This window comes from Gallus gallus, chromosome 2 (assembly GCF_016699485.2).
Source record: "Gallus gallus isolate bGalGal1 chromosome 2, bGalGal1.mat.broiler.GRCg7b, whole genome shotgun sequence".
NCBI lineage: Eukaryota > Metazoa > Chordata > Aves > Galliformes > Phasianidae > Gallus > Gallus gallus.
The window spans coordinates 28895749-28919141 of record NC_052533.1 but is presented as its reverse complement, the minus strand read 5'-3'; the positions used below and the strand labels follow the sequence as shown (position 1 = coordinate 28919141).

Below are 23393 nucleotides of genomic sequence, written 5' to 3'. Positions count from 1 at the left end.
GTCTTGAGCTGAGATAGAGGGGGACAAATGGGATCATGGTTAGCAGAGAAGAGGAATTTCCAGCTGCATAACCAGGAAGAATCAACAAGAATTCCGCACTTACCCAGAAGAAACTTAACGGGCCTAGGTTTTGAAAACTTAACATTGCATAATGTTCTGTATTTACAAGGTGATTTGTTTATGTTCGTGTCCTCTAATACTTTAGGCTTATGTTGGGAAAGAAAAACAAACTTACTAAGAATAATAAAAGCAAAACAGACTATGTGAAAATCCTTCTCTTTAAACCTTTCCCAGGAGTTTTCTTGTAAGTACTACAGCAGAAAAAAGATTTCACTGTGTTTTTTTTTTTTTTTTAACGTAGCATTTAGCAAACAGGTATACAGATACTGGACCAGAGAGATTATCATGTTACAAAGGAGTAATGGAATAAAGATCTTACCTGTGTCCTGGGCTCATAGAAGGCTCCAAGAGGAGTGATCTCCAGACAGAGATCCTTCCTCCTTGGGAGTCAGCCCTTAAATGGGGTCTAGGTTCTGGTCACTCAGGTGAGATTGCGTTCACCTGTGCCCCTGCAGCTGACTCAGCGCTCACCTCAGGTGGTCAATCAGAGGTTCAGGCCGTGATTCAACAGTTCCCATACATGTAGTCTGAGAGAGGAATGGATTGTTGAGTATTGCTTTATCTGTCCAGTTGGGCTGAGGTGGGCAAAGGGCAAAAAGATAAGGTGGAAGGAAGGAATGAAAAGACATTTAGTCATACGCAGAAGTCTTTTCAAAACTCCCTGCACCATATCTTTCACTTTGATGGCTGTATATTTAGCATATGGTAAGACTGTAACTACCGTGATATCATTGGTTTATTTTGCACTTGTTAAGTATGAGATTGGTACTCCAGTTGATACTGCTTTCCCATCCTACTTGTCATGCTAGTGAGGGCGCGGTAATTTGAATCCTAAAATAATGTTTTTAATCACTTGACAAAAATGACACTTGCCTTAATTATAGAAAGGTCTGTACGTGAACACATTCCATTTACACTTAAAATTGAAGTGAAAGCGCAGATGTGTAGAATTAACAGAAAATTAAACTTGACATCTACTCTTGACAGTTTTTTAACGTGAGCCCACAGATGACATTGAATACATTTAGCAAAACATGATATTAAAAAAAAAAAAAAAGAAGAAGAGAAAGAAATGTGAAAAGTGCCCAAAGAGCAAAGACTAGTTTGCTTATCAGTGTCTAGCCAGGGACATAACAGCTGCTGCCATTTAAACGTTGCTGTCAGACAAATGCATTTGGATATACGCAGTAAAAGAACCATGGGTGAGAAAGTGAGATTTTCTTCAGAGTCCACAATATTATATTATAGAACTTCAGTGTGAAAGCAGTCGCAAAGGGTGGTCAGCAGCAGTGGTAGAGCATCCAAAGTGCCCCTTTGGATGCTGCAGTTGTAAGACTTCAGAGTTCTCTGCTGAAGCTTAAGATGCACAAGTAGATGATTCCTGAGCCCACCCTTTTTATCTTGCTGTTCTATTCTTTCTCCCTGCCCTGTTCCCAGACTTGGCAGCACAATTACAGTTATTCTGGGTCTGTGAGGCCAACTGTATAGTCAGGTGCTCAGGTTCCAGCAGGAGTGAGAGGGCAGGGGTGCCTGGACCTGTGGGGGTAAGAGTGTGCCTGTTTGGGGGCAAGGGGAGAGCTGGAAGAAGAGGAGCAGCTGTCGGAGGGGACACCTGGGGCTGTTTCTGCATGAAAGGAGAAACACTTCTGTATCTGTCAGTTGCTGTTGCAAACAAGAATTGGCAGCACCAGTTTGAGCCCAAGCAGGGAGCAGCTGTACTTTCCTCAGTGAATGTTTGCAGTGAAAGCAGTATCAGGGCTGAGGATTTTGCTTAAAGATGGGTTAGAGGCAAAGCTCTGACAGCTTGTCTGCTGGATTATGTGAAGGAGAAGCCTACTGAAGCTACTTCAGTAAGGCACAGTTAGTTATTGGAGTCCTCACTGCTGTTGTGGCTGCTACATTAAATCCTTGCCATGCTCCTGCTGACTTGCCTGCAAAATAATCTTGCTAATTCATGAGTAGTAAGCTGTAATACCACATGTCTGTCTGGCCTATAAACTGCACAGTATCAAGGTAGTGAATTCTGTGGATTTATACAGGATCCTGTGTGAATGGTGATGAATCAGTCAGCTCTGCTGCGTCAGCCAACAGCAATGTGCAACAGGGACCATCAGAATGTGGTGTTAATTAGACAGCAAAAGGCAAAGAAAGAGAAGGCAGGGAATGTAAAAAAGCAGATTTTTAATGTGTTTCTTTTAGTGTCTGTATATTGTGAAGAGGAAAAACAACCTGCAGTGGGAAACACGAAAAAGCCTACTAAAAAGAAAAAGTAGCTGTCGTTAAGAGGTGGTATCTCGTTAATTCTGTCACCAGCATCAAGCCTGTAAATATTCACTTCTAGTAGTTGATAAGTCTTTTCAGTGTGTTGTTTCAATTTACTGACAGCCCTATTCTCCATTTAATACTTTGCCAAAGCAGTTCCATACCATGGAAAGAAGGCTACTGAATCTTCTGTGGTGCTGCCTTAGCCCTTCATGTGTATGACCTTACAAAGAAAGACTTCTGCAGTGTGTTTGTAGGACTTGAGGCATGAAAAATGGGATGTAGTAATGGCAAGGTAAACATATGGCATCTGAAGTGATGGTAAGCAAATGTGGGTAAAACTAATGAGGTGGAACCACTGCTTGTCTGGAATGCAGAGCCTTCATCTGTGTGTGTGTGTATGCATTATATACGTGTGCATCCTACAGGATTAAGGCCTGTATTAGTTCTTTGGTCCTGAGTTGCTGACCAGTTGCTTGAAATTCAGTAACCAATACTTTGACAGTTCAGTTTGGAAGTTTGCCTTTTAAAAGGTTTGGATAGCTGCTACTTAAATGCCGTTATGCCATCTCCTCAGGAGATGCTTGCGCTTTCTGCTAGGAGTGAGAAATATTTACCCTACAATTAATTTCAGTAAGACTAGACAAAACGGCAGTAAATTTGTTAGTCTTTAAAATACAGCTTATTTGTAAAGAAGTTTAAAGTGGTGGGGTTTGATTTTTTTTTTCTTAATATACCCCCACTAGTTCCACATTCCTCCCTAGTAAGTACTAATCAGTACTAGCTGCTCAGTCGTATTTAAGCAGTAGTTGGACTTTCTTTGCTTTTTTTCTGATATGGCAAAGGAGACTTAGTTTTCAGTTTTGTCCAGGAGTTGTACTGCTGGAAATTTGAAGAAGCATGAAGCCCTTTAAGAAGCATGAAATTACAGGAAGCCTTATTTACAGCCAGCCTGAATTGAACTGTTCTGATCATTCCATCCTTTTGAGTGTCCCTCTCAAAATCCTAAGATTATAAACCAAAAGTATATAAGAATTGGGCCAGTATCTTACTGCAGTGTGCTGGGTTGTATGAGTTTTAAGAAATCCTATTAAAATACCAAATGAGATTTGAATCTCTGTAGCCATATGCTAAATTGCAAAACTAGAGTGTAGGACAAAAGGTCACTGTTCTATCTATTATGGAACTTTCTTTGTTAATTATGCATTCACCCATCTCTGAATATGCATCCCGCTATCTTGTTTAATTAAGTTTTGTTAAGTCATTTAGAGTCCTTATCCCATATTTAGAACTTCAACTTTTTTTGAATCGTGCTATTAAATGTACTGATATTTTGATAGAAGAAGGTCATGATTAAATATTATGTTCTGTGTGCACATCTTGTTGTTGTGTGTAGTACTCTGTAGAGGTTTCAGAACGTTTACAATTCTGAGGGCATGAATTTGAGGACTCATCTTCTGTATTAGAATGTAGACATATAATGAGAGCTCCTGCCACTTTCTTGTTGTATATAGCTGAATTAGATTACTTTTCATTGTTCACAGGATTCTTAAAACTTTTTTGTCATTGTGTAGTTTTTTACTGAGTTCTGTGCCTAAGAGGAAGAGCTGAAATTTAAATAGTCCCTTCAGAGAGATAAGAAATGTAGGCAGGTGCCCCCCATCCCTCACATTAAAAACTAAAAAAGAGCTCTCTGCAAGTATGGTGCTAGATCTTTGCTTGTTTTCTAAATGTCAAACTGCAAGACAAGTTTATTTCAATACTTTCTTAGTGTTACTTGTTGACATTGCAGTTGTCTGTGTTTCCATCAGAGTGTCATTTGATCACTGGTAGAAAAGGCATAAATTAGACCAAAAAAAAATAGAAAAGTTGAGAACCTTGGAGCTGGAACAGTTTTTGTGGCCTATAAATTCTTGTCAGCTTCAGTTTCACACTTTTGGGATTTGGCTGAAACACACTTTCCTTATTGAACTATAGAATAGAATGAATTAACATTATATAATCTTTGTTGGCTGCATTGCAGCATTGTGAAGGTCTAAAACTGCAATAGCTCAGTGCAGTCAGGTTGTCACTACGTTGCTTTTTTTCTTACATGTGCATGCATGCATACATACACAGACATATGTGTGTATGTATTTCTATGTTAAGGTGCTTGCACTGCAATGTATAGCAGCACAGTAACCTGCATCTCCCTTCAGGCTGTTTTATCACCTGAGTTATGTGACACATCAGCCCTAAAATCCACCAAACCCAAAGCTGCTATCGCAGTTGACTTCAACTACATGAAGTACGTTCAAAATCGTGTTTGTCTTCCTCCCCGTCATGGAGAAAATGTTAATCTGGGATTTCTGTCATCTTTTTCACGTTAAATTTCAGGATTCTAAAACAGAGTTATATTTAGATGTTCTTTTCCTATTCTGTTGGTTGGTTTGGATTTTTTTTTTCTTTTTGAAGTAGTGGAGAACTTCATAGGAGGAGTGTGTTTTAGGAAGCAAAAGTGTACAACAAAGAAGAAAGCAGTAGCATTTTTAAGGGTGATAGTTGCATCTGAAATGAGAGATGGGAAACAGTAGTTAAAAGAAAAATGCTCTAATGTTGGCTAAGGTGAATCGCTGGCTCACTGTAAATTGATAGCAAAATGTGCTTTTTATTTTAAGAAGTTTCTATTTCACCAAGGAAACATCTATTTCCCGATGAGTTAAAATGTATCAAGCTTCTGAGTACAAATACTGCTTTGGAGGTTTCCAAGCTGTACATGTATTAATAACTCTTTTCCTATGTGTTCTTGTTTGCAGACCAGTCTCTCCATATGGGGATGGGGAAGTCTTGGTGTTGTCCTTTTTCTAATAACTTTTGGACCCTTCGCTATATTTTACTTTGCGTTTTATATCCTCTGCTTTGTGGGTGGGTAAGTATGCTACTTACTACTTGCATCTAGTTGAGGTAAAAATTTGATGTCTATTAGCGGTTTGGTCTGAAAATCTGAAATGACTTCTATGTAATTATGTGTGAGTTTAAGCAATTTCTTATAACCTAAGTATTTTTTTCATAAGATCTCAGGTTTATTAAAATTAAGATTTATATATATATATATTTGGTCAAGTGGTTCTTATACTATCATTGCCAAGAGGACAAAAATAACTGATTTTTTGGTAAACAGATCTAAGTATTTTTAATAGCTAGTAGAGGACAAATATTCACATAACACCAATGTTATCTTCAGTTCATTACTTTCTGTTATTGTATTGGTTCTTATCCCAGGTACTTATTAAGAAATTATGTCCTCCTTCCTTCTCACTAGCTCATTTTCCTACAAGACGCTTCATTCATGAGGAAAGTGAGCTGACGTTTTTCTGTATATATGGAAATGTTGTCTTGGTACATCTTGAACAAGTACATCAGTTCAGCAACTGTAGATATTTAATTTTGTAGACAGGAGGGATGCAAACATAATATGATGCTAATAGCAGTAAAAAATATTACATTGTACATTATAACGTCTGCCTTATAATCTTTATTTTTAATGCCATGTCTAAATGCATTGGTAGGGTATTCCCTCCTCTCTTATCCAGCTGTTCTACACAATAGTAACATTTCTTGGCTCTCCAACACCTTCTTGATTTCTAGTGACGGTGTTTGGACTATCCAGTTCTTTTTTTCCTCTCTGAAATACTCTTTTGACTTTCCTGTTGGGTACAGCAAAGAATGTATGTCCTACTGAAAAATACAATAGAGTTAAATCAGCTGGAGATGCTACTTGGGTTTTAACAATGTTAAACATAAAATTCTATCTGAGAATGCAGAGTTATGAATTCACTAGATTGATGAGTTAGTTAAGCTGATTTTTAAGTAAATGCTCTTGTCTTGTTGAATCTTGATACGTGTACGATTGCCATATTTTGCTGACTGTACAACATCAGCATGCTTTGATTTACTTTTGTAGCTACTCAATGAACATTTATCATCCCAGATCTAAATTCATCTTCTGGCAACGTTAAATTCTGTTAAAGCAGAATCTGTATCCATTTTCCTATTATGTTTTTACCTATATGGTCAGATATGAGATCTGAGCTCTTCCAGTAGAGTCTTTAGTTTAATATACACATCTTCTTGGCTACATCTCTGATCTGGCCCTTTATTACGCTGTTAATCTTATCAGATGTGTGATACTTAGTTTAACAGCCAGCATACAGAAACGTGAGTACCGAGTTGGTCATACCTTTTTATTTCCAAAATTTTCCTTCCTACTTTTTCTTTTTGAATTAATTCCCATGAGGTTATAAAAATGCGTGGTCCTGTTTCTCTTACATTGATTAGCAATAATATACCAGTTTCATAAATTACGAAAACAGTAATTTAATTTTGATTCATTTATAGGAGCTCCTTTAATAATTACATTGCCCTTATTTGGCGCAAATTAACAAATTTGGATCTGGTTTTTTTATGCTAAAATTTTGAATTGTTAACCAATTTGGCATCCAGTTTTTTAGCTTTTTGCACTTGTTCATAAATGGTGGTTTGTATCATTGGTTTGGGGTTTCAGCTAGCTGGGAGTCTGCTTCTGTCCCATTTTGCAGTTCAAACAGGCAAAAATTGTGGTTGACTGCATCCTGAGTACCAACCTGAATGTTTGTAGTGTATGCCAGTGAGTTGTGAAGAAAAACCCTGATGCTGTAGCTGTATCAACATGATCTGTTTCTACCATTTTACTTCGGTTTTGTGCTATTTAGCTATTTTTTATATATTCTTAAAACTATACTAAAACTGTTCTTGTGTATGAATAAAAGATTTAAACCACAAGTCATCTTTGGTCAATTCTATTCTTTTTTTTTTTTTTAATCAGGACTGATTTCCAAATTATTAGGTTTTGTTGCTTGCATGTTTTGTAATACCTCTTCCTTCAATTTGGGATTTGAAAAATGATCACTTAGGGAATTCACTTAGCTCTTTCCACCAAAGGACAAGAGAGGTTGTTTCTTTGACCTTTGCAGTCAAGACTATTACAAGGCATTAAGCTTTACAACGTATTTTTTTTGTCTCTGCTTCAAGTATTGTTGCAATTTCATTAACCTTAGTGCCGAGCCTTTTACCTGTCCTCTCTTTGTACCACGTGTGTTTCTTACCTTACCTTACTCTTTCTCCTTCTGTCTTTGAATCTCAAATTAGTAAAATAAGAACTATGTTATTTGCAGTTCTTCCAGCAGCCTTAAGCTTCTGATGTTGTCAGAACTAAAATTTCTTAGACCCGCAATCATTGACATTTAAAGCAATTTGCTCTGTTGTAAAAAGCGTTATTATTGATACTTAATCATATGCATGTGTATGTGTCTGCCTGCCTACACTTATTAGTGTAATTCCTGGCCAGATTCAGAATGATTGTGAAGCTGCATTTTGACTTCCACAGAGCATTCAGCTGAGGTTGTTACTTTTCACACTTGATGGGAAAATGATGAATCTGTTGCCTTCATTTTTCTGTCTTTCACCATTGTTCTAATGTTAATCTGTCCTTGTGAGAAGCTGATCTTCCAGTACCTTTGGAAGAACTTCAAACTGGGAACTACAGCCTCATTCCAATAATTTTTAGAAAAGACTAAAATGATTTTGCATTTACCGAATTTAATATCCTCTTGATTAATTGGATTAGCATTTGCGCTGGAAGCTTCTGATTAGCTATCAGCTATACTAAATAGTGAGGCTATGTATACTTCTCTAATGTATTCAAGGTTTTTGAGCTGAAGAAGAAAATATAGTAATTTCTGCTCCAAAGGCAGAAGTTCTTAGCATTTCTAGCTTAAAAATGAAAATATTTACTTATAGGGTGAACATACATTTCAACTATATTGGTAGCATACGAATATTTTTGAATGAGTGTAAAAATATTTTTGACACTTGGAATGTGTCAAAATGCTTGAGAGTAAAAAGATTCATAATCTGCAGCTTCAGTCCTTTTGAATTAACAGAATTATCTCACTCCTTCTTTCTCCTCCAAGTTGTTTGAGGTTAAAACTATTTCTTAGCTAAAAAAAAAAAAAAGGCTTTTAGAGAATACTTTTTTTTCTTTAAAAGCAGATAGAGATTTCTAGTGGGAAATTGGTAGACTACAAATAAAGTGAACTTAAACATTCAGATGAGTGAAAAGAAAGACTAACATTTTTAGCGTAATGAAACAAATACTGGGATGGTTTCGAAGCAAGTTTTTGTCCTTGAACTGAATTGAGATGATAATAGTGCTGTCGGTGTTATGATTTCAAAGCTACCTGGGAGCATCTAGAGCAGAAAAGCAATTAGAACTTCAATTTTTCTTTTATTTATTGTCCTTCATTCATATGTAGAAAACGTTTGTGATTGGCAGATAAAGAGGGTGCTGTAGGCCATAAGGGAATCAGAGTATTGAGCGGAATATTCTTCTTTATGAAGTTACCCATAATAATTTTGTGTAGCTTTTTTTTTTTTTGTCCTTAAGATATTAGGGTATAAATGACAACCTCCCTACTTTGGAATTACTAAGCACTAAAGAGCTTATAAAGAATGGTTCCCAGTTTATGGATTAAAACCTTTAAATGGTATATTTTTGTGTGCTTTAAATATGTTGGTTAGAAATTATGTTCTAATCATACACGAAGAATGTCGTATAACAGGAAAAATCTATGCTAAAATAGCATTTGTGAGATCATGTGGTCACAAGTGTTCATCAATTGGTCTTTAAATTGAAAAGTTAAAAAGCTATGTGTGCTTAGCCATCTCAAGGCTAGTCTTGAGCAGCAGTAACTTCTCAGTGTTTTTCATGCTTAACTTTTCAAAGGCTAGTCACTTCAGTTGTGCTATAATTGGCACAGCCTTTATTCTTTTCAACTGTTTCTTACTAAGACAGGCTTTGTGTTTTTGTGCCCTGGTGTCATAAGCCATAAATTATTCCTGTTGCTGCAAAATTGAATTTCTTGTAATAGTTATTTTCCCTTGTGCATTCATTATATCACAAACAAAAAAGTAATAGAAATAGCTGTTGTCCTGCTTAGCTACAAGTCATGATTTAAATATTCTTGCAGAGTTGCAAAGGTGAAAAGGTAATGAATTTCTAATATAAAATTAAAAAAAAAAAAGAAGTGGTCCAGGCGTATGCTTGTCTTTAGAGTTTATATGCTGACTTAATTAAACAAAACAAAATCCCCAAACCATTGTGCTTAAATTATTTTTTCCTCTAGTCTTTTTTTCTTGTCTCTCTGTTCCTACGTGCTTTGATGAGACTACTCGATTTTTTTTTTTTTTCATTTCAATTTAATGTAAGTTCTTATACTTTCTACACTTGATATATCAATTTCTTCCTGGTGCTTTTGTGGTTCTTGTAAGGCTCTGGAACAGGTTGCCCAGATAAGCTGTGGATGCCCCATCCCTGGAGGAGTTCAAGACCAGGTTGGATGGGGTCTGGGCGGCCTGATCTAGTGGGTGGCAAACTTGCTCATGGCTGAGGTTTGGAACTAAATGATCTTTGAAGGCCCTTCCAACCTAAGCCATTCTGTGCTTTTATGGTAAGACTGGGAAAATTTTGTTTAGTATTGTGTTAGTTATTTTGTGTAACAAGATGCATTGAAAGAGCCTTGCCCTATGATGATCTACAGTGAAAATCTCTATATACTGGTAGTTCATAACTTGCTTTGTGGTGTTTTCTAGTGGGGAGATTAAAAAGACTGTTGTTCTATTTGGTCTTTCTTTTTCAATTTTAGGGGTTTTGTGGTTACTCTTTTATTTGGAAAAAACAACTCAGAAAAGTACCTTGAGCAGTGTGAACATTCATTTCTTCCTTGTACATCAGTTGGTATCCCTAAGGTAAGGAGACTTTAATGGCCTTAACTTGCAGATCAGATTTTATAGCTTTGAAATTATGAGTTCTAGGTTAGTTAATTTTAATCTAAAAATTATAAATGTACCAATTTTCCAAGATGAAATGATCCTGCTTTTTTGTTTTCAGTCAACTGCAACAGTATTTATGGACGTGCAATGCAAGATTTTTTCCTTTTAGAAATACAAACATTTTAAGCTGTTACGGGAAGGTTCTTTCAAGTTTCTATTGTTTCTAGCTTCATAATGTTAAATGACTTATCTTTTGACTATCTTTAAGGCCAAAGAAAAATAATGGAAATGCATATATGAATGTGGAGGAGCAATGTGATCCCCTTTCCAACTTTGTTTCTGAAATGTTAACAGGCAGATCATCTTGGTTAGTAGTTCTAAATTCAGGCTTCCTAATTGCATAAATTTGCATCTGTTTAGAACAGGTTCTTAATAGCTAACTAAGATGTGGAATTACTATAAATTCCTGATTTAGGAACCCATGTATCTTGACAGATATGTCTTGCCCTAATGGGTTTGAACTCCTCAGGATAGAGAAAATGCATGAACCTAAAGATTGCTAGTTATGTTATGATGATTAATCTTCCAAATGTTTCATTTGAGACATCCTTCAGCCATTAGATAGTCAATCATTGTAGTGTTTGTGATGAGGGGGTTTCAACTTTATTATCAATAGCACGTTTAAAGAAATGTGCTTTGTGATTCAGCAGTATGTATTCTAACTGCTGGGTTGTTTTTTTTGTGTGTGTGTGACTCATTCATAGCTCAGTTGGTAAGTTACCTTTTCACTTAAGCCCCAGATGTATCTCAGACACAAAAAACTCAAGTATATTCTAACCTGAGTGTAAATTCATTGGTCTAAATGAAAAGTTTAAGGCTTTATTGCCACTGTTCAAAAGGGAGTAGGCAAACTAATGTTTCTACTTTCTGCTCTATTTAATGAAACTTCATTTTAGAGGACTAAAGTTCTTGGTGCTATATAGCTTTCAGTGCTTATGTTATGTTGATTATAAAGTTTTGCTTATGTCTCATTTATTTATTTATTTGGAGACCAGGCTTAGAAAAAGTGTTCTGTCTTTTAAACTTACTCTTTAAACTTACATGTGTATGAAACTTTTTAGTGCTCCTTCTTTGATCTCCATGTGTATCTGTGCTCTAGTTGTTCTATAAATGAAGGTTGTGTGTGTGTGTGTGTGTGTGTGTGTGTGTGTAATCCTTGCAGTTTTTGTACTTCTGGTGGGAGGGTGGATTATTGATGCACTTATGCTATTTTTCTCAACTGACCAACCTCATCAGTTACTTTTTAAAGGGCAGTCTGTCGAGCAGTGATGGTACAAAAGAGTAATTTCTCTATCAGCACATAGCAATCAGAAAAAGATAAAGGAAGTGTGTAGGGGAACCTAAACTATCACCTGCATGAGGCTATGGACAAGTTTCGAAATCAAGTATGGAAATGGAGTCTTACCCGCAAACTATCCTGTGCTGCTGTTCTCCCCCACCTGCTGTTTGAGTTTTATTTCCTTCTGATCTGTTATTTTAGTGAACTTGCTTCTTTACAGTAAACAAGAAATGATGTAGATCGGTTTCTCACTGTTATTTACTATATAGTGAGAAGTATGTATATTAATCTATATAGTACATAAGATATAAATGTAAGAAAAAAGTTATGTAAAGTTGCTACTGGAAAAAAAAAGTACAAATATCACAAATAACTATAGTTAAAAATCAGCTGTACTAAAAACTACAAAGTTTAATTTCCTGATCTCTTTCAAGTGCATAGAAGAAATGAAACGTGAAGCCAGACCTATTAAGATTGACAGAAGACTGACAGGTGCAAATATAATTGATGAGCCTTTGCAACAGGTAAGTTCTAACCAGTACTATTTAATTTGTTTTTCCAAGTATTGAGTCTGTAATGTTGAAGTTGAAGTAGTTGTGAGGCAAATAGAAGTTGAGACTGGCAAGTGAAAAAAAGAAAAACAAACATCAGGGATGGGCCAGGATATTGAGCAATATTTTTTGTCTGTTTTCTGTATATTGCAATTTTTCAGCATAGCAGTGGGAATGTATGCGAATCAACAAGAGAGCTTTCAGTATTTATTTTTTCAATCATGGTTTTATAATGGTAGATAAGTTAATTAATGAACCTTTTAAGCAGATTGATATTGCATTATCAGGCACATATTTTTTGCCATGCTTTGTTCACTATTTCATCTTTCTTTTTCCCTTCCCAATTTCAGGTGATCCAGTTTTCCCTGAGAGACTATGTGCAGTACTGGTATTACACACTAAGTGATGATGAATCGTTTCTCCTGGAAATCAGGCAAGCTCTTCAGTATGCACTTGTTCAGTTTTCTGCCAGGTAAGATTATTCTATCAAGCAATTGGACAAATATCTCTGTTGGTAGTATGGTAATACATAAATTATTTTTAGTTTATCCATTGGCAGAGTTCACTATATTATACGGAAAGAACATTAACATACTCTAGGGTCATAATGTAAAAGAAGTACAGCCTTGCTAATCCCTTAGGCAATGAGAGGAAGTGATGTTTGTTGTCACAGCCTTTTCCAGATTTTGATTAATGCCTAAAATTACTGAATAGCTATTTTTCTGCAACTTAGACACTGAGCAATGTGAATCCTCATCTTTTTGCATGCAAGTCAGGTTCACATAAACAGCAGGGCTGTTCCCAAGATGAGTCTATCTGAAAACCTTAATTTAAAATATCTGTATCAGCTCAGATAACTTTTAAAACAGGGTCTTGCTGTTCAGTATGTATAAACAATGAGTATTTTCAAAAGGGTAGTAATGTGATATATCATTTCTTTCTATAGATGTAATTTTGTCTTAAAGATACTTACTTAGTTCATAACAAACTGATGGTTTGTTAATTGTCCCTTGTTTTTCTGTTGTTGCTTAATCAAGTAGCAGAAAATCGGGGAGTGAATGAGTAGGAAATTGTTTATGTTTAGTACAGCTGAGGTCATGTGTATTTATATCCATGTAAACTTCAACACTTCTTTATTAAGTAATGATTTCAAGCATTTGTCACACTGCACTAATTATCCATTTTCTCTTTAAGAAGAGGTTGTGGGTCACCTGAGTATAATGAACTTCTCAGCAAGTTTTAAGGTTCTCTTGTCCTCTCTCACTTGAAAACACAGGTCAGAGTGCTGTCTGGCAAGAAAGTTCAAAGATGGAGAGCTAGGTTTAACACTAGGAAAAGTTCATGATAATAAAATCACATTGATCATGAAATAATGGAAAACCTAGGAAACAAGTTTGAAAATAGTGAAAACTAGGCTAAATAAACAACAGCTTATGGGAAACAGTCCTGTTCTTACACATGAAGTGGATTTGACTGCTCAAATTCAATGATTTTGTCTATTGAGTGAAGTTACTTCATTGAGCAGTATTGAGCACTAGTTTTGTGTCAAAGCAGGTCAAGTTATAACTACCTTAATTTTTCCTCCTATGGTATTGCATTTCTTCAAAAATAGCCACTACTCCTGTGCAATTTTCTTCTTCCTGTACAAATCCTATCATTTTGCTAGGGCTGCAGCAATTGATTATTATCAGGAGAAAATGATCTAGTGTATTTATAATGGCTGCAGTCAGTTATAGTCATAGCAGTCTTAGATTAGTTCCATAATCTCTAATTTCATATGCATTATGAATTTCTGGAGAGAATGAGTACAGTAGACTTTTTTTCCATCTCCTTTGGAGTTGCTGTTTCAGAACAGTGCTGCGAGGTTGCCACCTAGTGGTTTTGTATGACTTGGTTGTGTGGATGGTGGAGCTGTATTATCAATGGTTTTGATTAACTGCCCTTTGAGAAAGCTCTACTGCTGAATCTCACATCTAGATTTTGTACTGGGCTTTCTTCTCTACCAGAGTTCTTTATCTCTTTTTTTCTTTTTGAGGAGGAAAGAGAAAACAAACACAAAGAAGAAAGTGTTGTAGAAGGATACTGCTATAATAAAGTAGTTATATGAGAGAATTTAGACAATGGAATATTTAGTGCGGATTAAAAATCATTGCTGACATCTAGCTTGGTAAACCTATAACGTGTAGGTACCTTTTTAGCTGTATCAGGAAGGCATGGACATCTCGGTACAGATGGCATCTTTCTTAGACCAGTAGTTAAGTGGTTTTATTCAAAGCTGATGGGTGACTATCTTCTAACACTTTTCTTTGTGAGTTGCTTGTTTAGTGATTCATGCTAACTGCCTCTAATGCAAGCTATGGAATAGTTGATAATATTAGGTCATTGGTAGTTTCAAATGAATTGTGTGTGTTCTTACTTGTGTATATACTGCAAATTCAGAAGAAAAAAAAATTGTTTATGCGACTTCCAAAACAATAGGAAGTATTGGAGAAAAAGAATCATGGAATGGCTTGGGTTCAAAGGGACCTCAAAGATCATCAAATTTCAGTCTCCCTGCCTCAGGCAGGGTTCCCAACTGAAGTTGGCAAGTACTAGATCAGGCACTAGACCAGGCTACCAAGTGCCCCATCCAACCTGGCCTTGAATACCTCCAGGGATGGGGCATCCACAATATCTCTGGGCAACCAGTTCCAGCACCTTACCACCACCCTCTCAGTGAAAAGCTTCCCGTGACATCTGATAATCTAAATCTTTCCTCCTTTAGTTTAAAACCATTCCCCCTTGTCCTATCATTACCTACCAGTTGATCTCTCTCCTGTTTATAATCTCCTTTTAAATTTTGGAAGGCTGTATGTCTTCCTGCAGCTTTCTGTTTTCCACACTGAACAAGCACAGCTCCTTCAACCTCTCTTCATAGGAAATGTGCTCCAGCCCTCTGATCATCTTCATGACCCTCCTCTGGAGACTCTGCAAAAGTCTGACATTTTTCCTATGTTGGGCCCCAGACCTGAATGCAACTCGATGATCATTATGGTCATTTTCAACCCAGGCCATTCTGTGATTCTCTGATTCTATGATTCAGAACACTACTCTAGGTATCGGTGTTCACTTGAAAGTAATTCAAGCATAAATATTAATATGTAGATATAAGAACAATATTTTACAATGTTTTCTTTGGTTTTGGTGAACAGGAGATGAGGAGATTTTTTTAATTTCCTCACTCTCTGTGTTTGTTATCACTGACTCCTGGCAGGGAGGAATGAGAAGTAGAAATTTATAATTGCTCTCTGTATTCTTTGTATAAACTACTTAATTTTCATGGGTCACTTTGATAGGTCAAAGGAAACAGACTGGCAGCCTTACTTCACTACACGACTTGTTGATGACTTCGGCACTCATCTTCGAGTTTTTAGAAAAGCTCAGCAAAGAATAGCAGAGAAAGGTGATCAGATGAAAGGTAATATAATGACTAAAACATTTTTTATTTTGAGTCTTGAGTTAGCGAGTGTTTTACATGTGTGAAATATAGTTAACTTTATTATTCAAGTTTACTCTCAAATTTCTGATCTTTACAGAAAAGTATGTTTGCTTTTATTTTCTTTTGTATAGACCAAGCTGAGGAACTTGTAGATACATTCTTTGAGGTTGAAGTTGAAATGGAAAAAGAAGTCTGTCGTGACCTAGTCTGCACTTCTCCCAAAGATGAAGAAGGTCTCTTAATATTCTTCTGAAGCTATTGTAGTTTAGCAGACTAAACTAAAATGCTACCAATTGATTTTAAAATATTGATAAATACTGAAACCTTAGTGTGTGACTTTCAAAGTATGATTATCTACAACACATGTATATTTCCTCTAATTTGTACTTATTAATGAAAGTGTATGTATGTCTCTATTCCTCTTTTCATTGGAAAAAAAAATAATTTAGAAATGCTTTCTGGCACAGAGTGAGCAGCTTTGCAGATGATAATTGTTTTTTATTAGATCTATTATCCTTACCACTACTGAATGATTTTCATTTAATAAAAGAAATCACTGTTTGGGCAAAGTATGTAGGAGGAAAAACATATATATTAAAGAAAATAAATTGGAGCTACTTATTTGATTCTTGGAATTTGGCTTTCTTATGACTTGGCTTTGGAAATGTAGTTAACTCAGTTGGATTATATGTCAGTGCTGCTTATATTCATTTTGAAAGACGTTACTATGGTGCTTAAAACTGTAAGAATATATATTACTCTGTTTTAATTTTATTTTAAGGATTTATCTGTTGGTTTTTATGATATCAGGTACAATGAGAAACAAAATAATACAAAATTGTGCTGAGGGTTCTTTTCATTTTATTCTCTCTCTGTAGGATTCCTAAGGGATCTGTGTGAGGTCTTACTGTATATATTGCTACCTCCTGGAGACTTCCAGAACAAGATCATGCGATACTTTGTCAGGGTAAATGCAGACTCTGAAAGCCATCCTAATTCTTTAGTGTAATGTCTCATAAATTTTTAGAACTGATTTTTTTTTTTTTATTTTATTGTTTTAGAAAATCGATCTAACTTAGCATTGAATTATGTTAAATGAAATACAATCTTTAAAAGTATTTAATAGAATAAATTGGTTTATATGAAATGCTCAAGGGTTTTTTTTTAAACCTCTAGCAATATTAGGAAAGTGTGATAAAATGAATATTGTTTTCTGTCATATATCAATATCTTCTGATGTTAATTGGGAAGATAATCTGCTGGTGTCCACTGAATGATACCTGTTCTTACATGTTTTCTTTAACATGTGTACAACGTTACTGAAATTGTCACACTTATTTTATGAATAACTACTTGAAAATGATGTATCTTATTTTTTAGGAAATCCTCTCCCGAGGAATTCTTCTTCCATTAATAAACCAGCTCAGTGATCCTGATTATATTAATCAGTATGTCATATGGATGGTAAGATTTATAATGATTTTGTATAAGCCTTCACTTGTGTTGCCTTGTTTTCATGGCAAAAAGGTACTGAGTAAAAAAGTTAACCAGTGATAATATTGGCAGAAGTAACTTTGGCTGGCATGTTTATGCACCATATGTTTATGCACCTGTGTATATGCTGTCTTTATTAGCTGTACCCTGTGTTGTGGTTCTTTGGCAAAAATTGGCTGGCTGTTCAAGGAGGTATGGTGGTAACCTTGAAAGTTATTTTTTCCTTAACTCTTTTTTACTAAGTGTACTCTGAAGCTTAAGAAACCTGCAGATTGACAAGTAGTGGTTTTGTGTGTGTGCATTTGCTTCTGCTAAGCAGATGGATTTGTTTTAAAGATATTTGTGGTGATCCTTAATAATTTAACTGAATGGGAAGAAACAAAACCTTTACTTTGATGTTTCTTTAATGCAAGGGTAACCTGCAAAAAAAACCCTCCATAAAGTAATAATACATACAAAAAGCATACATAGAACATTTTCATTTTAATCAATGTTATTGTCTGATAATCCAAGTTAAAACTTAAGTGTATTGCTTTTTTCTTGTGGGTCATGAGTCGCATTTATTTTTATCTTTTCCTTCTCCAAGTTTTCTCTACTTTCAATTGTACATATTAGTCTTGGAGTGCATGTTGTAGGACTATGCTGGAAACATCCTTGGATTTTTTTTTTTTAACATATGAAATTGCTTCAGGTGTACGTAATATCTTGTTTCCTTCAATCTCTATTTTATGAAAAGGGTTGCAAGGTGCTTTTCTAAAGGAACCTTGCTTTAGTATGAAAAATTATTGCTGCTTCTGCATACCAAGTATTTCAATTTTTGTTTCCCATTTCCTCCTACGCATCTTCTGTTTTTAGTAACTTGGCCTCTTTATTTACTGAGTGCTGCCCCCGGCTGCATCCAAAGATAGAATTCTGAGGCTTTTATAAAGCTTTCTGTTATGATGATGTCCCAGTTGTTAATTTCATAATTTCTTTGAGATGAAGAAGTAAAGATTCTGGGGGAAAATAAGGCTAATATATAACAGTGAATGTTTTCAAAAATGTAATGCAAGTCTTACAAAATGAAAACTCTTGCAGAAATTAAGGCTAAAGGAAGATAGGGTAAATTTTGTGGGTTTTTTTGTGTTTTTTTTTTTTAATGCAAATCTTTGACATAAAATCAGATTCAAACAGAAAAAAAATTGACTCTCTTGAATGAGAAGCTTAATGCTGTGTTTCTAGCTATACCATGTTACTAATTCTTTTATATTGAAACTTCATTTTGTTTTAAAATCAGAAGTTATTCAAAGCTTGTCTCTTTGCCATAAAATTCATTTTTGTTTTTATAAAAATGTTTAGAATTCAAGTATTTATTGTACTGTTACGTGGAAAAATCTTATGGTAGTACCATAGAATGGCTTGGGCTGGAAGGAACTTGAAAGGTCATCTGATTGTAGCTTCTCAGAAATATGTTTTAAAATTAACTTTGGTCAAAGCTATCCACACTTTGTAGTCTCTTTTCTGTGCAGCTCATATCAGTGTGCCTTGGCAGTGCAGACCAACTGCTACATTTCCATGTAATAGTGAGCGTTTATGATAGACATGAGTGTTGTGGTTTTCTCTCCAACCTTGCCTTGGATATAAAGGCAGCATTAGGACTCAACAGTTTGCACCTGCATGCACATGCTGTAAAGCTGCCAACTTTCATCAGTCTGGCTTTCATCAGTCATTTGGTGCTGCCTTTCTGACCTGGTTACTTTTTTTCTGCTGTGTGATCTGGACATTACAAGAAGATGAGATCCCTGGAAAAGGTTCCTTCCCTTTTCAAGGCTTAGCGCAGCTGGTTGTAGGGGTATGGGGCAAAGTGTGATCAGTGTGGAAAGTACACTGAGAACAGGCCTGAGCAAGCTTATACTGTGCAAGCTTCTGTAGCTTTAATTTTGTTGATGTTCATGTTTTGCTTAGGAGAGAGCTTGAGTTAAACGTACGGTATACTGTAGAACTGCTCAGCTTTATGGATGAGACTAGTAATTGTTCTAAACTAAGTATTTTGTTCTTCTAGTTGCAGGGAAAGTGGCCTTTCCTTTCAGTCTGTATTTTTTCAGAATAGTGGTGACCAATCTCTGTGTGAGATTGTTGACTTTTAGTTTTATTATTTTATTTTTACTGTTTCTGCATGGAAAAAGAGTCAGATTGCATTCAAGTTTTTATGCTATTCAGTGGGAAGACTATGAACTGAATGCTGATTTGAGCAGGACCTAAATGTTCATCAAAGACAACTTCAAACTAACTTTTTTTTAATAATATTGTGAAAAGCTTTGGGGAACTCGGGGGTACTCGGGAAAAAACAGTCAGATGTCTAGGAGATTATATCCTAAAACTGATGAGATTTGAGATCACAGTATGTAATGCAGCAAGGAATCTTCTGGCAGTGGTGGCTCTAGCTTAGAGACAGGTTGGGTATGTTTGACAGACAAGGCAGTGAGGTGGAATGTTAGCATTGACTGACAGAAATAGAAAGTACAAATAGAAGCTGGACATGAGCCAGCAGTGTGCGCTTGCAGCCCGGAAGGCCAACTGTGTTCTGGGCTGCATTAAAAAAGGGGTGGCCAGCAGGGAGAGGGAGGTGATTGTTCCCCTCTACTCGGCTCTTGTGAGGCCCCAGCTGGAGTACTGCATCCAGGCCTGGGGCCCCCAGTACAGAAAGGATGTGGAGCTCTTGGAGTGGGTCCAGAGGAGGGCCACTAAGATGATCAGAGGGCTGAAGCACTTCCCCTACAAAGACAGGCTGAGGGAGCTGGACTTGTTTAATTTGGAGGAGAGGAGGCTTTGTGACTCCTCATTGTGGCTTTCCAATACTTGAAGGGAGGGGGAACAGCTGTTTATGAGGGTGGATAGTGATAGGACAAGGGGGAATAGTTTTAAACTGTGGCAGGGGAGGTTTAGGTTAGGTCTTAGGAGGAAGTTTTTCACACAGAGGGTGGTGGTGCACTGGAACACGTTGCCCAAGGAAGTTGTGGATGCCCCATCCCTGGAGGCATTCAAAACCAGGCTGGATGTGGCTCTGGGCAACCTAGTCTAGTGCTTGGCGACCCTGCACATAGCAGGGGGGTTGAAACTAGGTGATCATTGTGGTCCTTTTCAGCCTAGGCCTTTCTATGATATATAGATGACTTACAGATATCCAGTTTCATTTATCATTTGGATTTCTGAAAATTTTCTGCTTCTGTCACGGTACAGAATTTTAGCATTAGAAAAAGATCTAGAAGTATCAAAATGTTTTCAAAATGCCGCTTTGCATCAAAGTAATTCATAATGATTCAGGTCTTGCTTTTATTGGTTTTACGTTATTCATGCTGTAAAATTTTTGTTTCAGATTCGTGATTCCAACTGTAACTATGAGGCCTTTATGAATATTATTAAATTAAGTGATAATATAGGAGAGTTGGAAGCAGTCAAAGATAAAGCAAGCGAAGAACTGCAATATCTTCGATCTCTAGATACAGCAGGAGATGGTTAGTACTGTGTTATTTTACAAAGTAGGAAATGTGGTTACCAGCATGATCTCTGAAGAACATTCCAAAAATCCAGCAAATGTAAACTGATATAACTTAGTATAAAAATATTTTCTTCTTAACAAGAACAAAAAAAGTGAAGTGTTAAAACTTGAATCTTCTTGTGTGTTTAAAAGCAAATTACCACCTGTATTATCATTGTGTGTGTCTTACGTAGAAACTGTGCTTTTTGTTTGTTTGCTTGTTTTTATTGTTTTTTGGGGGGAAGGGGGGGAGGGGAGTGTTTGTTTGTTTGTTTTTCTTGTCTTTTTAGTTTAGAAAATTGATTAGATATGTATACTTCCACTGGATTGAAATTTACCTGGCAGACATTTCTGAATTTCAATAATACTTTAGATATTAATAAGCAGTCAGCTAACAGTCTGAAAGCAGAGAGAAGTTCTTCTCATTGATTTCTATCAGTGAAGTATTTAAACTGTAAACCTCTGCAAATCTGACGAGTTTTCTATGTGATATTTCACTTCTTTGTTTGATGTGTTCTTGAAGTATGTCTCGTATTTCAGGACAAGAGTTTATTTACTCATCTGCCTTAGTTAATCCTCTTTTTTTTTCTTACTTTCAGATATCAACACTATAAAAAATCAAATAAACAGTTTATTATATGTTATTAAAGTATGTGATTCAAGAATTCAGAGGTTGCAGTCAGGAAAAGTAAGTATTTTAGAATGATTTTTCATTCTGAGAGAGTGAAGTTGTGAAAGACTTAATAGTTCAGTCTATCTTCTTAATTCTTGCTTTTTAAAACAAATTTGAAGTGTGCAATTATAGGGATACATAATATTCAACTTAGTCTTTAATTTACACGTTTAGAGAGTTTTAGAATCTGTCTTTAGGTTAGATAGGTCGGTACACCTTAAGCTATAGGTTCAGTATAAGAGTTAAACTGAAATGATGTGTAGGTAATACGTGAAGCATCTTTGTATTGATGCACCTAGATTCAGGTCAGGTTTTTGTTTATTTTTGCTGCCCTGGTACATTCCTCTGGCACTTTAAGTTTAGTCTTTGGCAAAATTCTCCTTATCTTATAAGGTATCTTGATAAAGGTATCACTTGATTATTCTACAGTGCCTTATGGACTCTATGTATTGTATTTTGTCAGACATGTTTGCTGCTTTAGTTCATAAAATGCCTGAAGCAGACTGAATGTTAAAGTTGAGAACCTAATGTTGTTCTGTTGACTTGTTTGTTTTGATTTATATTTATACAGAGTTAGTATGTTTGCTTTGTTTCATGACTCTCTTAATTGGACTTCAGTGTGTCTCTGTAATAATGTAATCTTGTGCGTACTGACTGTTAAAATGTTTAAAATATTCTGTGGCTGGAACCTGAAGCACTGCAGTAATACCAATTCATGTCATTTTAACAGAATACAGTTGAACAGACATAAATTTAAGTTGTAGTGATCTGCACCCCATAAAATTCTGAAATGAGTTATTCTCATTACTTTATTTTCATGCTATTGTAAGCAGTTAAAAGAGATTTGGTGTTAATTTGATTTGTACAGCATGACATGAATGACAAAGCTAAAAGCCAGCCCCTCGTTTAGTAGTAAATAGTTGAAGCCAAATATTTATGAGAAAATGACCTTATTATCTTGGTCTTATTAGTGACTGTAAAAATAATTATCCATAGAGAAGCTGGTTTATTGTCTATAATATGTTTTTTTATATTATGATGCCTACTTTATAATAAGGGGAAATCCTTAAAAAAAAAAATTAAGAAAAAAGAATACTGAACTATGTCTTATAGGAAATAGATACTGTGAAACTGGCAGCAAACTTTGGAAAACTTTGCACAGTCCCTCTGGACCATATCCTGGTAGACAATGTTGCACTACAGTTTTTCATGGGTAAGTATCAGTTTATCTTATATTTCTATTTAGAAGCAATATGCTGACTCACAGCATTATATAATTGTACCTAAATGTAAGTATTTACTGAGAGTTAAGTATGTCCGTGCCAGAGGTAATCAAAACCTTTTTTTGCAAATGAATCTGTAATTATCTGTTCAGAACACCATGCTCAGCACTCCTAAGTACCTGTATTAATCTTGTTTCACTACTGATCTCTGCATAAGATGCATTCTTTCTTTGTATGTCACTGAAGAAATTTGTTCTGTTTAGAAAAGAATTGCTTAGAATTTTGTAATTTAAATAACTCTGAACCTTAATCATTATTGCCTGTCTTCTGCTGACCTCACTGAAGCTAATGGAGCTAATGGCTATAGATGTTGGATTGATCTTTAGAGTGTTACGGAACTTCTGAAGGTTCTCCGAGAACTTAAAATACAACAGGAATCTGTGTACTGTTTTAGGTTTACTATATAGTCAAGAATTTTATAGATTAAATCTTGAGCAATTCATATTTATCATTTTCTGGTGCTTGTTGCTGTTCTGTAAATAAATAATGCTCCTGATGATCATCACTAAGAGTATTAATCTTTTTTTTTTGTTATTGATACTTCTTTTAATGCAGAACATGCATGTGATTCATTAGAGAGGAAGTTCAAACTGGAATTCTACTTGTATCGTGCTCTACCACCGTTGCTTCCACACAGTAATGATTGATTCAGTTTTTACATGTGCATTTTTTAAGATAGCAGCCTAGTTCTTTACTGTCAGTTTTACTTACTGATTATACAATACATATACATATACAATACATATATAGCCCTCTTTATTTTTTTCACCCCAGATAATTGTTCCAGATATTCAACATATTCTGGAGTTCAAATTTTAGCTAACATTT

The 23393-nt window shown here is 35.7% G+C and overlaps 1 protein-coding gene across 8 annotated transcripts in view; it reads left to right on the top strand.

Moving 5' to 3' along the window:
* Positions 1-23393, top strand: part of SNX13 (sorting nexin 13) — a 63448-nt gene that overhangs the window by 13202 nt on the left and 26853 nt on the right. For 7 of the 8 annotated variants that reach the window (NM_001109755.2, XM_015281418.4, XR_005853467.1 and 4 more), the window contains 11 exons: positions 5178-5290; positions 10104-10206; positions 12004-12093; positions 12471-12592; positions 15456-15577; positions 15730-15831; positions 16477-16565; positions 16979-17062; positions 20448-20586; positions 21209-21297; positions 22396-22495. In NM_001109755.2, coding sequence (NP_001103225.1) covers positions 5178-5290; positions 10104-10206; positions 12004-12093; positions 12471-12592; positions 15456-15577; positions 15730-15831; positions 16477-16565; positions 16979-17062; positions 20448-20586; positions 21209-21297; positions 22396-22495 — 1153 coding nt within the window. Of the gene's footprint in view, positions 1-5177; positions 5291-10103; positions 10207-12003; positions 12094-12470; positions 12593-15455; positions 15578-15729; positions 15832-16476; positions 16566-16978; positions 17063-20447; positions 20587-21208; positions 21298-22395; positions 22496-23393 lie in introns of those variants that run through there. The other variant, XM_040681478.1, reaches the window with a different exon arrangement.